Consider the following 14,555-nt stretch of genomic DNA (forward strand, 5'->3'; position numbering starts at 1 on the left):
TCTCACCGGATTTTTTGTTTCCACCCCGAGGTGGAACGGCAGCGGCGGCTTGTAACTTTTTCGTGATCGCGCGCCTGAAAAGAAGCGCTGACGTCACAACGGCGGCCCGTGTTCAGGGGGCGCCGGAAGGGTGGACTGCTCCGATCGATGGCACCTGTCCCCCCCGGGCCAGCAACAGTTGGTCGGGCCGCCCGTGGTGTGGCGCCCCGAGTCCTGGCCGCGCGCCTCCCGCTGCGCCGTGTCTTCGGCCGAGCCCGCCTCCGGGAACGACGCGCGCGCGAGCTTCGAGTCTCTCGTTCGTCGGCCGGCACGCGAAGCACGCCGGCGCTGTTATCGCGAGGAGCCGCCGCGCGTGCCGCCGTCGCCGCTCGGGACACCGCGTCTTCTATCTTACACATTGGAGCTTGGCAAGTCGCGCGAGCCGTGATTATTGCCCAAGTGCGACAAATTTTGCGCGCTCGTTGTCTTTCTTGCGAGACCGAGCGGCGGGGCAAGTTTATTTCCAGTCTTCTGGCGGGAAACAAAAAGAGCCGTCGCTGGTGGAGGTGCACACGTGCACACCTTGGAGTCCTTCCAGAAGCGCGCGGACGAGCTGCAAGTCACTTCCCCAGTCGCGAGCGCGCGAGAGGTGACGCCTCCTCCATCGCGTGTAGAGCGCATCTGTGAATGACTCCCGCGCTCACGTGACTGCTGTTGCGCTCCGAAGGCGGCGAGAGCGCGCGGCAGCCCTCGCTGCGCGCGTTTTAGAGACCTCGCAAAGCGTCCGGAACAGCTCCGGCCGCCGCGGCGTTTTGGTGGAACGGCTGGCGTGTCCGCAGCAGCTGGCGTGGAACACGACTCTCGGGCTCTCCCCCAGGTCGACAAACGCACATACACACAAACACACACATCTCGGCGGCAGTGAGCGCAACCTGTTGGTGTCGGTCACGCGGTGGGACCCCTGTGGGACTGTGGCTCGCGGGCGCTGCGGCATGCGACAAGCGATTCGCCCATCCGAGCGCCCATCGTGCTGAAAAGCGAGGCTTCTGACTTCTGGCTATGTCGCTCAACAAGGATCCGCGTCATTTCAAGAAGTGTAAGAGCGCCACTTTTCGAGTCGACGGGCTGTCCTACACCATAGGTGAGCGCAAACCTCTTCCCACGGTGCATGCCTTGGCGCGCATTGACAGCTGGCTGATGGATTGCGCGAAGCCACTGCAGTTCTCGAAGCCTTGGCACGCGCAGTCGCCTGTGTTGACTGCTCAGCGCGCCCGTCATACCAACCGCACTTCAACGTGGCTCAAAGGCAGAACGCTGCGAACTCAAAGTTCTCAAACTTTTGTGAGTTGCGAACGAATTCTGCTTAAAACACGTTTCGTTCGCGTCCCATCAAACCGCAGACTGCTGAAAGTGCAGATGCTAAGTTGCCGATTTGTAAATTTTGTTTTCTGTGCTGTGAAGTCTGTGTGGCTTTATCAATTGAAGAGTTCACAACTGTTTTGTGTCAGAGCGATGGCTGTAGTTTGTTTACACTGGATGCCTTTTGATTCTGCCTAGTACGGACTTCAGGTGCGCACTGCACAGGTACTTAAAGGCAAGAAACCGCATGAAGGCGGGGACGAAGAACATTCTCACCACGATAGTTGCCGCGAATTTCTTTGAATGAAAACCAAATGGTTTGCGTTGCTTTACAGAAGATGCGAATATTCGTCAAAGTGAAACTTTCCGTATCTAATCAGCCTTGTTGTTTTTATTGTTTTTTCTTCCTTCAAGTACGTTGTTGTGCGGTCTGAGAGCAGAATACTGTTTCTGACAGAGCGAGAATGAACCTTTTTGACGTACGATGACCGGAACGCCAAAAATGTTCAAGATGGCTCCATAGAATGCAATGTACCAACTGCAAATCATGCACTGTTAATTTTGGCAGCACGTGCATATTGCTTAAGCAAAGTCAAAGAACTTGTTTATTATGAGCAGGCTTTGTTATGGCTTGTAAGCTGAACTGGTTTTGTCGTTGTCTGAAGTGTGTTTAGGATTATTGCTAGGGACCTTCAACAGGGCCAGTTTCAGTGAGCTGGGACGGGACACGGAAATGAACACGATCTCCGCCGGCGGTGCATGCAATTTAAATCGCCAGGAATGAGTATTGAGAGAGACAATTTGTCATGTACGGATATTCTTAAAAAAAAAAAAAAAAGCACGTCGCTTGTAAGTTGCCAAACTCGCTTTTTTTCCCTTTTTTTTAAATCTAAAATGTGCATGAAAATGTAGGTTGTTATTTTTGAACAACGGTGCCGGTGACTGTTTGTCTCTGTGTTATAAGAACAAATAGCGCTAAGGAGATTACATATTTTGTGCGCAGTAAGAGGGATGTCCACACAGGTGAAGTTGGGTGCTCATTTTTGGGCACACGGTCCTCGATAGCGTGTTTGCTGTATCAGGAAAGACAAACACCTCGTCACAATCCCCGCAGAGTTTTCGAGAAGCGGGGTCAATACGCCAACGTAACACGGAACAAGATGCAGGCGTCAGTGTAAAATATAGCGCATGCCGGCATTCGCATGAAGCAGAAAGGACGCAGCTGTAGTGCACACGCCAAAGGTTAAGTGCGTTAGTAAGAGCCAGATTAGTGTACTTTCGCGCACGAATGTGTGTTTGAAATATTTAAAAACCAAGTTCAGACTTGACGTCTTGGCGAATGATGCGGCTGAAAGTGAGTCTTCATAGTTTTACGCTTCCATCAAGCCATGCAGAGGTGCTTCTTTTATTATTTTTTTAGAGTTACCAAAATTTTAAATTATGGAGTTGTACGTGCCAAAACCACGATTTGGTTATGAGGCACGCCGTAGTGGGGAGACTCCAGAATCATTTAGACCACCTGGAGTTTTTTAACGTGCACCTAAATCTATGTACACGGGTGTTTTCGCATTTTGCCCCTATCGAAATGTGGCCGCCGTGGCCGGGATTCGATCCCGCGACCTCGTGCTTAGCAGCCCAACACCGTAGCCACTAAGCAACCACGGCGGGTTAGAATTGCCAAAATTTTTGAACATCAGCTGTAGCATGTAGCATGATTCTACTTCTCGAAGTGGATAACTCTATCAGGCGGACATAATTTGCACGAGAAATCAATATTCATAATCCACTAATTATCTAGTTTTGCTAATTAAATTTTAAACTTATTGCTGTACGGCATATATGTTGCAATTTGCTAAATGTAGCAGGTGAGTTCTTCGAATGTTCTCTGCTCTTGGAACGAGTTCTGAGGATGACACCAGTTTCGGGTTATGCGCTCCCAAAATGGGCAACAAAATGCATTATGTTTCAGTTATTTTTGCGCTTCAGTGCAGAAAAAGGCGTTTTGTTAAAAAATCAAATGGAACTGTGCGTTTCTGGCGAAGTTTGGCAGCACTTATTGCAAAGCTAATGCTAGTTAACAAATTCGTTCTAAGTGGATGCGCCTTGACAATTCACTAGCTTCAATCCATAAATTGCAATATGTGCCCTAAAGTGATTACTTAAAAATGTTGATTAGTGAAATTTTATTAATTTGTCAGTTATGCATTTTGATTTCTTGACTAAGTAATGTCCGCCTCTTTCTAGTAATCCAGCGCAATTAGATTTTGGCTATATGCCATCGGTGATTTAAACGAATTCTGTCAACTCTAAAAAAGAAAGCATAGAAGAAAGATGCTACGGCGACCATGTAAGAGCGATTTCAATGGGGTGCTCTCTCTTCGTAGTTCAGCAGCTATACGAAGTAGTTGCTGTGAATGTTTCGGCACAGCATGCATTTCTTGAACAGTTAAAAGTTTCCGAAACAAAACTAACAATGCTTTCGCTGCTAGCAGGCTTTACCGCGATGCTGTGTGATGTCAGATGCCCTCCTTTGCGTGGTAGGCGTGCAGCTGTTGACATTGTATGTAGATCGTTCGGTGTCCTGTTCTCCGCGGGAGTATGCATATCTCCTACTGTGGCGGGCTAATTGGTTGTCTTGAGCAACAGCCTCGTGCCCTATTGTTGTTTTATTAAGTTAAATTGACATGCTATGCAGCACATGATAGAAACGAACCTCCGGGATATGAAGCGTAATTTAATGACGTAACACACCGAGTAAATAAAAAAGGAAAAGAACGCGCGCGGCAATGACAGGGAAGTTCCACAAAAGAGAGCTACTTTACTACAAATCTAAATTACAAATTCAATAATGTTTATTTCTATTTTGTAGCGTGCCTCTCAAGCCCACGGGTAAGCAAATAGCTAAACTAGAATTTGCAGCACTGCCACACGCATCTGCGACAATAACCTAAATAGAGAAATGGCGATTTCCTCAATTTCTGAAGAAACACTGAAAAATCTAGGAAGTAAAAAATAAATTTAATTCTATCTTATTATTATTATTGTGTTTAGTTAAGTAACAGCCTTAAAGGTACAAACCTGTTTAGCCTTAAATCTGCATGCGCGTATGCCCGTGGGCAACCAGTTTAGATTGTCTAACCGACATTAAAAACATAATGCTTGGTGGGAGATAAGCACAGTTTTCCTTCCCCCCCCCCCTTTTTTTTTTTTTTTTTTTTTACACAAAGCCGGTGCTGTCTAGCTATTACCAAAGAAGAACACCATGCATCTTTGATTTGTGTCGCAAATGATTGCTTTTTGTCGTGCTTGAATATAAAGTGGTAGCAAATATGATCAAGCTACATGCAAGCGCAGCCGACTGTATTAGTCCATACTCATCGTGGGGTTTGGTGACTCGTATATCTCTGCATTTTTCGCTTACGGATATGCGAAAATTGCTCTTCGTAGCTAAAGGGGGACTTGGTGAACACCACTACTTTCTCTCTATTTACATATAGTAGCCTACCTATGAAACAGTTTTTTCGGCACGCAGTGCCGCCTAGGCGGTAAAAGGCTTGCTTGTAGCTTGTTTTGTGTCTCCCAGTTAACGTTAGTCAACCATTTCAACGAAAATAATAATAATAAATATACGACATGCTGTGTTCGGTCGTCAGACACCTGAGGATCGAACACGTACCACCGTAGGTCATAAAATTGTTTCTTGCACTTTGTTTTTTTTTTTCTTTTTGAACAACATTGCTAACGTTAGCTGGGACACATTATATGTATATTGTGATTACCATAGACTATAAGCCCGGTCCATAGTGAATAGGAGGCGAAAAGAGGCAGCCCTTTTTGTCGGAAGAAGAATTACCGCACAGTTTCTCTAGCAGTTTTGTTGTTTCGTGCACATAGAACAGTCGTGGTGACTTATAAACAAAGATTTAGATGAAGTAAATTTCACGCGACAGTACGGGGTGGTCTTCGCGCAGCGTGAAATGAACGCAGCGGCGTCAGGTACGCCGAAAATACGTCGGATGCTTGTTCCATGTGGCTTCCATTCGCCAGTGATCACTGTAAGTGCGTCTACCAGTTGGCAGGTCTCTTGCGTTCTTTTCCGATAGGCTAGGTTTCGGATTCGGCTGATAAAAAATTCCACTGTACTTGTTATGAATCCCCTTAATTCGCTCTGTCAAATCTTTGTCACCTTCGCGTTCACAAGCACCCCAGCTTCTTGAACGGCGTCAGGGGACTTCACCGCCCAGGACGATAAACAATTGCCCGCAGAATTCTTTTTACTATTGTTGGGGAAAAAAAAAAAGCGAAGCATTTGGTTTTCTGTGACTCACAACAGTGAGTCCGCAACAGTCCTTTCTCTGCGCGATGGCATGCGGTTCTCTACTGAAGATACGTTGTCAACTTGCTGGGGAAGTGAAAAGAAAAAAAAAGAGATGGCTATAGAGCTTCCACGCGGAGCTGGTCAGGTGCGGGCAGCTGCGTGCAGCAGCATTTATCACGTGTGACCGGGACGCCACAGAAGCGGCCAGAGGAGCCGCGTTCGCTTTCTCCGGTGAGGATATGTATCGCTTAGGTTGTTGCGTAAGTTCTTCCTCTACACACGGCCCGCCGACTGCGGAGAGTCAGCAGCGGGCAGGGCGGCAGCAGCGAGGCGTATACATGCATACATGCGCGGTCACGGAAAGAGAGTGGTGCGCCCGTCTGCAGGAGAAGAAAAAAACAAACCGCACCGGCATACCCACGCGGCACAAATGTAGGAGGTACCAAATGGCACGCTTAAAGATTCAGCCCCACGAGACGATGCACTCGAAGGCAGAGTAAAAAAAAAAAATTCTTTGAACAGAACTATAAAAAAAATGAGAACGGTGGTTTCATTAATTACGAATTTTAATAGCTGATAATCACGTACCGACGAATGCGCAACATACCGTTCTCATAGTGCGCTATTGAGAACGTCATTTTCACGAAGGGAATATGACGGTATAGGCACGCCGTAGTGGAGGGCTCCGGATTAATTTTGACCACCTGGGGCTCTTTAGCGTGCACTACAACGCAAGCACACGGGCGTTTTTACAGTTCGCCTCCATCGAAATGCGACCGCCGCGGCCGGCATTCGATCCCTCGACCTCGTGCTCAGCAGCGCAACGCCTTAGCTAACTGAGTCACCGCGGCGGATCTCCTAGTGAACGAGGTCAGGGCTGTCGCAAAAGGAGGTATGAGCACATTTCCCCGGAAACAATGTTCGGGCTATTTCAACATATTATTTACTGTTTATCATGCTCACGTTATGCCAGTGTCCTTGCACAAGGTACCATGCACGAAAAATGGGAAGGCAGCCGTAAGAAAAATTTAGCTTCAAGTTTTTAATAGCGGTTGTTCAGTGTAATGCAGGAGAACTCAGAATCTTGTACATCACTCTTCATCTATTAGTGCTAGTGCATTAAAGACTCAAAGGAAAAAAAAAAAACTGCAGCGCAAGAAAGCAATAGAAAGCAGGTTCCAACGAAATATAGAGGGTTAACTTTTAAAAGTGTACATGTACATACATTTTTTTTTTCGTGATCATTGTTAACAACGGTTAGAGACCTCATTTTGAGTGTTATAAAGTGTTCCACCTCTTTAAAACCCTCAAAATGAGGTCTCTAACTGACGCCATGATTTAATTAATCATTTGCTTGTTGATTATTTTTAGAGAACAAGTAAACAAACTTTGCTCAGCTTTTTACATGCATGATACACTTTTTTTTTTTTTTTAGTACAGTGGGGTGAAATCAATGAGGGGGGGGGGGGTGAATTATTATTTCTTCATTTCGAGACTTGCAAAAAGCGCTAGACACGTCTAGTGCACATTCTGGTGTTCCTTCCGAGCCAGCAGTTTCTGCTACTATTCTTCTCTCCTGCAGCCCAGCTCTTGATATTTATTGTTCATGTTTGTTTCCCGTTTTTTTTTCATAATTAATGAGGATGCGCTGCTTACATATTGTGCCATTAGATGTGCCAGTTCTTGCCCAAGTGTTTCTTGCTTGGATTGACGTGACTAGCGAGTCAGTCAGGCGGGAAATTTATCTTGTTTGACTCAAGAAAAATTGGCTGCCAGCTTGGCTCCGAGACGGGCTTATGGCCAGGTGCGGACTGTCAGAATATTCAGCTGCCTTGCGGCTCAGCATTTTGATTTATTTAAAGTCCGAAGGGCGTTTTCTGTCCTTCTGCGTTCCTTTGAGCACAATGTCAAGCTCACACAGCTGCAGAGGCCGCCCGTACTCACGCTAAATGTTGGCAGTTATACGGTTCGGAAGATAAATAGATCTCGGTATGTAAATATCGCGTTTATCGCAGTTCTGACGCTTCATTGTTAATTCTAATCGATTAGTGTTTCTCATCCTTACGTAACAATACAATCCATTCATTCATTTATTCGTTTTTCTTTTGCGCGTATTACAGGAGCAAGTATCGCTGAATCTCGCACTTTTTTTTAAAATGTTTTTCAACCTCTCGCGGCTTGATGAGAGAAGCAGCTGTCTTGACGCTAACTTTTAACACACAATACTAGGGTTCTCAGCCGGTGCTTGAGCGGTCAGCAGGATACCCGCAAAAAGGTTGCAAGCTGCGCTTCCTCTTTGACGCCGCACGTGAACAACAGACGCGAGGTTGAATTCGCGCCGCTGCGCAGTTTGTGCGAGGGATTTCAGTCGGAAGTTTTCTCTCGGGAGTTCCTGGCCAGTGCCCCTGCGTAGTAAGTACGTGATTTCCATGTCAATACGAGCGAGAAACTTCCGATGGGATTGTAAGCGCACAGTGCCGACAGCGCTGTGCTAACAACGTTGCTGAACATTTCCCGCTGAGTTTGTGAAGCACTACAAGCATTTCAAGGAGTTATATATCATGTATAATCGCATGGTGCCAACATACCGCGTGATGCGATGGCGTGGTTACACTTGTCATGTGTTTTGCTGCTGCTTGTTCGGGAACTGCTGCTTCTATGTGAGCGAAATTGCCAACAGCGCACCTTTATAATCATTCTTCTCTGTCCCGTTACGGGATCCATGCTTCCCGGAAAAGGCTGCCGCGTTATATTTGAGTGGAGCGTTGTCTATTGAAACGGGCGTCTTTTTTTTTTTTTTTTTTTCTCTATGCGCCGTGCCGTCGCGGTCCACGCGTTCGGTCCACACGGCGGAGTGCTGCATGCACATACGCACGCAGCCGCGTATATGGCCTCAATCGTCCTGCGCGGGCCAAATGCATACTTTTGCGCGTGTACACAGCCCAGACTTGTCGCGCGCGTCGAGTATATGCGCGTACACGTACTGGCAGCCTGGCAACGATTACCAAGAATATTGCGCTTCCCGGCGTCGGAAACTCGTTATTCCTTGTGAGGAAAACGTGCAGCGCATACGGCATAAGCTATAGCGTGCCGGCGGCCGTCAGCTCTCCACATCTCATCATTTGCCACATGCGTGGACGACGTTCGAGACGTCCCCCCTGCACGCTTGCTCTGCGCATGCGCGCCGTATGCAACAAGCCCCCCGGAAGAAGAGCGCTTACGCGATGCGGCACGCGCAGTTCTCGACGAACGGCGCGGAATTGTGCTTTTTGCCACTCCCCCTCCACCTTGTCGCCTCTCTGCTGGCGGAGTCGGGTGCCGCGCGGAGGACGTTTTCATTGCAAACACATGCCGTCGCGCACCTCCAGCTTTGTTTGTGCTGGGCTCGCAGGGAGCTCTGCTTTCGCAAACGCAACCGTTGCAGGAGCAGCTCGTGGGTCCTTGCTCACCCTTCGGATAACGTTGCTTCACTGAGTCGCGTGCGCGTGCGCGGAAGCGCTAGGCACTTAAGAAGGAGCCCCGCGACTCTTTGCTCTCGGGGCCGGTGATCACGTAACACTCCTATGACATGAACGTTGGGGAAGTGGCTCGTTTTGCTGCACTAAGCAGCCCCGTGATTCAATTTGGGATGAAGGCATTCATTAAAAAAAAAGAGAGAGAGAGCTTCTTACGCAAGAACTCTTCGTAAGACCAGATGCCAGCCCATTGCGATCTTGGACATATCATTAGCGAAATCCACTGACCAATGACGAATGGTACTTACCAACGAAAAGCTCTGTGAATTCGGCCACAGTTCAACTCTCTCATGGTTCAACTTTCTGCTGTGAACTCGCTTGCAGAGTAATAAACACCATGAATGAAGCATTCATGGGGGAATATAAACGTGAACTGTGCGCGAAGACGAAATAATTATAAGCAGTGAGGCAGTACGTATCAATGGTATAACGCTTTGAAGGCGACGAAGATGAAAATACGTATTACCTACGGTCATGTTTTATATCCCTATTGTACGTAAATTCGATAAGCTTCTTTCAAGGGAAACTAAAGCAGAATCTTAGGGAGATTTGTATACAGCTTACCAAAAATTAGCCATCGCTATCGGCCCTTACAAAATAACCCAAGCACAGTTTCGAAAGCTGGCTATTAAATTAGCTTCGACTGATATTCTACAATTTTGGAATAGCATCCAGGGGACGTTTACCGAGAACTGTCAGAAAACAGTGCAAAAGTGAAATACAATTGCGACGCGATGTCCAAAATTGCCGCTCCAGTCACCATACGGACGTCATATAATGGCGGTAACCTATGTACAATGCTGCTTTTGACTGGCTATGTTAAAAAATTGCATGGAAATCTAAAAGTTTTTGCAGTTTTTCTAACTTTTCCTCCACATAAAAAAAAGCGACATACGCGAAAATACCATAATGACATCACATCACTTGGTTCCGTTATTGGTGCCGTGGTTGAAGTGCTTTAAGAAAGGAAACTTTGGCCTGCAGTTTTCTTGCCAATAAGCAATCTTTTACTGCTCGGGAAATGCAGATAGAGATGGGAGAGAAAATTGTGCCAATATAGCGCGACGGGTTGGAGAGGATGAGTCGGTGAAGCGTGGAGGCCGGCTATACGCATGCACGACCGGCTCGCGGTCTCGGTGCCTAATTTTGTCTCTTTTTAGAGCGATTCTAAGTTCGGCGGCGGGGAAGTTAGCTGCACGGGGAACGTAATTACGCACCGGTGTCCGTATACGCTCACGGACAAGTTCCAGATTTATTTCCGCTGCGCAGAGGGCGGTAATGTATTCCGGCGCAGCCTTAGTACGCTGATCGCATGACCGCCGACCGTCTGGCGACGGGCTGGTAATCCTCTTCTTTAGCTGTTGACAGACTGGCGCTGACGTTTCCTCGATGCGACCGTCGGTATTGTCTCCTGCCGCCTTCTACTGGCGATTTATCAGAATTGCGCAGCTTCTTTCTTTTGGTGTGTTTGCTTATAGCGCCTACGTTGCACACCGAACTGGCCGGCTGCAGGCCCCCTCACGCGCAAAGGGCCGGGATTCGAGCTGGGCGTGGGCTTAGGATACGGATGCGAAACCGTACCGGTAGAGCTCAGCGGCTATAATTTTCTGCTGCGACGGCAGCAGAGAATGCTTATAACTAGAACAAACTAAGATTTTAACCTTAGAGTGATTATAACTATAGCTATCGTTCTACGGCTTCACTTTAATGCCTAGTAAGTTACGCAAGTGCTCTAGATTCTCTGAGCTTAATGCGATTTCGAAGCTTACCATAGGTGTTCTCTGAGCTTAATCCTCCGCAAGTGTAGAGTAGCCAATCGGGCACGTCCTTGGTTAACCTTCCTACCTTTCTGTCTTCGTCTCTCTCTCTGAGCTTAATGTTGCGATATAGACAAGTCTCCCAAGGACAAGGCGCCAGTGCACATGGCAAGGTTGGCTCCTCAACTATTAGACGACGACGACGACAACAATAATAATGAACGCTTTTATTATCAAAAATAGTAACAGATACAACGAACAGGCCTTTCAAAGCCACAGAGGGCATGGAGGACAACGCTTGGCAAGCAGCAGGCAGATCCCGAATAACGGATAAATTCATACACATAATGCGCAAACATCTAATTACCATCGTTTGCATACATCATAAAAAAGCATAGAGAGCACATACATTAGAGCACACGCAGACAACGCAATCCTTGTATTGGAATAACAGAAAATATACAATGTTTTGTGTGTGTGTGTGTGTGTGTGTGTGTGTGTGTGTGTGTGTGTGTGTGTGTGTGTGTGTGTGTGTTTTACAGCATGCAGATTGTTTATAAAATTGTTATAAGCGTATCCAACGTGGCATTCATCCAGAGAAGTTGCTAGGCAAAGCGGACATTACTATGCCGTGAATAACGTGTTTCATAAGACCAATTAACAAAAGTTCTTTAATTAACGTTTTATTATAACTTTGGGGGCAGTTCTTTACATATCAAACTTAGAGGCAATCACACTTTGGCACACCCCGATTAATTTTTTAAATCTTGAAAATCGGATCTAATTCGAGACATTCGTCATCGAATGTGAATGCTCAATCAAGTCACGATCAGCATCGAGCTCGCCGGGAATACTAAAAAGGCAGCCCCGGCTATCATGTCCGACGGAAACGCGCTTCGACGAAAAGTGCGACGAAGTTTGAAACTGAACGTCGCGTGCAGCTGCTGATACGGCACGTTTTGCCGGGGCAAGCATCTGCCGCGACTTGCCGTATCAATATTTCCCCACGACATTCCATAATTCAAACTTCCTCTTGCACTCTGTATATATATATATATATATATATATATATATATATATATATATATAATGCAAAATGCCCACATTTAACGAGAACGAACCCGGCGACTCACTCGCGCCAAATACGCAAACATAGCACTCCGCTCGTACATTTGCGGCACTACACGGAAGCCAGGCTGTACAGACAACGATGACGACCGAATTATTAGCGGAAACCAGGCGAATAAAAGAAGATAATAAATAAAGAATCAAGGCTGCGCCGTCCCTTGCGTAAACTTCAGAGGTGTTGCGCGAACAGTCGCGTCGTTGCTTCACCATCTTCGCCTCTGTCGTTACTTTATGCTTGGGACACTTCGGGAAACAGTACTTGCAAATGATGGCCTGCGTGAGTGATGTGTACCGCCTGACACAATCTTTTTCGCATTCAATCCTGGGAATGAAGGAAGGAAGGAGGAATAGACGGAAAGACAGGGAGGTTAGCCAGTTCTCAGACAGGCTGGCTACCCGCTCCATAACAAAACTTAGCGCCTTCAATGCAGAAGGAATTCCATGTGGTGCTTTATATAACGTTTTCTCTCTCTCTCTCTCTTCTTTTTCCGGAGTTTGGCCGTCACGCTATTCAATTTGCTATTAGAACATTGCCGAGTTTTTCATGTAATGTAGTGAGTTTTTCAATTATTAATTCTTCACCGCTATCTATTGTCATGTTATTTCGTGTTATTTCAAATTATCAAGCGAGAGTAGCTGTCCCTGTCCAGGAGGCTCACTTTCGCTCTTGGACTCATTAAGTCTTATAATGGTTTTTGTAATCACCAGCAATGCATCAGTATCACCTCTACCATGGGTAAATAGTACCATCCAGCTAATCAAGGGATAATAACAATTCTTGCGCAACCAACGTTCTCCCATACAATCATCTGTGCACAGGAAGCCTCATTCGTAAAATTGCCATTGGTAAATTCCTGGATAAAGTCGTAGAACAAAAGTACTATACTTGCCTGGTCCCGAATTTAATTAACTAGTTAACCTGACAAAATGTTAGCCTGTTACTAAGAGATGTAGGCAAAAGAGAACTTAAGCGAGAGGCCTATAAACACATAACCCTCTATGAATGACTGACTCTTTATTATTTTTATTCTCGCTCCTTCTTATCTATTCTTTCCCTTTCCCTCTCCCCAAGCGTAGGGAAGACAACCGGGCACGTCCTTGGTTAACCTCCCTACCTTTTCCTTCTCGTTTCTCTGTGTTTCTCTCGGCTTGATTTACCTGCCTAATGCGCGCATTAACACAGACCGATGGTTGTACAGACGTTATTGCAATATTTAAATATTGCGACCGCCAACACAACTAGTATCAGCCTTCCCGAATCATGTGGAAAGCACGTCGAAGTGCCGCACTCTGCAAAGGGGGCGCTGAAATCACGTTTTTTTTTTTAATTATGTGATTGTTTAGTTATACCTATAGATGGTATCCAAGGAGCGCGCATGTTGCAGATAATTCACTGATGACTGCCGGCCCAGGCTGTCAGGTGAACCCAGCCTGTATAGTCAACGGCTTAACCAACCAAGCAAACAAGCAACCAAATTCATAAGAAAAAAAATATGCCTCAATTGCATCTAACCGCGTGTACGCTGTACAGCAATGATTAGGATGCACTGGTATGTAGGTTTCTGCATGTTACCGCAGCTTCTTCTTTCTGGGGTTTTACGTGCCAAGACCGGTTCTCATTATGAGGCACGCCGTAGTGGAGGGCTCCGGATTAATTTTGACCACCTGGGGATAATAGCCGGTCTTGTTATACATCACTCGTGGTACTGGTTCATATTAGTGGCATGTTTCATAGCTTTCTAGGCGCCTCGCTTGCCATCTCTCCTTTATTAGACGAGAATGCTCGCACTAAAGTAATGGCACGTCCCGTAACCTCACGAACGAGCCGGCTGCAAGAACGGCACACACCATGCTCCTCTCGAGAAGTATTTTTCCCCGCGGCCCGATTTGCAGCGCCTGCTCTGTCTGCACAGACTGGACTTGCCAAGAGCATGAAACGGCGTACTCCTAACTCGTCAACGGTTTGCCCATAGTGTGGCATTCCCTGGAGTAGTTCTTGCGCACCACCAGTGACGTATTGCACTGCGCCCTCTTCTCGCAGTCATGGCGCGGTTTTTGTACTTCAAGCTTCGTTCTCGCACGTGACTTTAGTTCGCCTCTGTGACGCCGTTGTACTCTCCCGCTCTCTCTACTCCAACGCGATCTACTCAAGGCGGTGAGGGCCAGAAAGGCCGCTCCGCTGCAGCTGTCTGGGCTGTGTTTGCCTGCCGAAGCAAAGGTTCACGCATGCGAGAGATGAGACCGCCTGCGCACTGTGCAGACTCCCTGGAGTGCTTTGTGTTGACCGTTTTGTGCTGGCGACAGCCGAGGCGCCATTCCATCGAAATAGCGCCAACCTCGTTGGCGCCGAGAGGAGAAAGAAAAAATACAGAAGAAGAAACGAATGACGTCTATTTTTCAAAGCTTTCGTCGTTTAGCAATATTGCGACAATTTCGCGATTTTTTTGACGTTTTTGCCTTCCACTAGAACGGTGACGGAACACGCGTGAAAAAAAAAAA

At 46.9% G+C, this 14,555-nt stretch overlaps 1 protein-coding gene across 1 annotated transcript in view; it reads left to right on the forward strand.

The window, feature by feature from the left end:
- The first annotated feature begins 229 nt into the window (after positions 1 to 229).
- LOC119462438 (dual specificity calcium/calmodulin-dependent 3',5'-cyclic nucleotide phosphodiesterase 1A) overlaps positions 230 to 14,555 on the forward strand; it is a 561,781-nt gene continuing 547,455 nt past the window's right edge. The window contains exon 1 of the mRNA XM_049667691.1: positions 230 to 1,120. Within this exon, the coding sequence (XP_049523648.1) occupies positions 1,039 to 1,120 (82 nt within the window). The 5' untranslated portion in view covers positions 230 to 1,038. The remainder of the gene's footprint in view (positions 1,121 to 14,555) is intronic.

This window comes from Dermacentor silvarum, chromosome 1, assembly GCF_013339745.2.
Source record: "Dermacentor silvarum isolate Dsil-2018 chromosome 1, BIME_Dsil_1.4, whole genome shotgun sequence".
NCBI lineage: Eukaryota > Metazoa > Arthropoda > Arachnida > Ixodida > Ixodidae > Dermacentor > Dermacentor silvarum.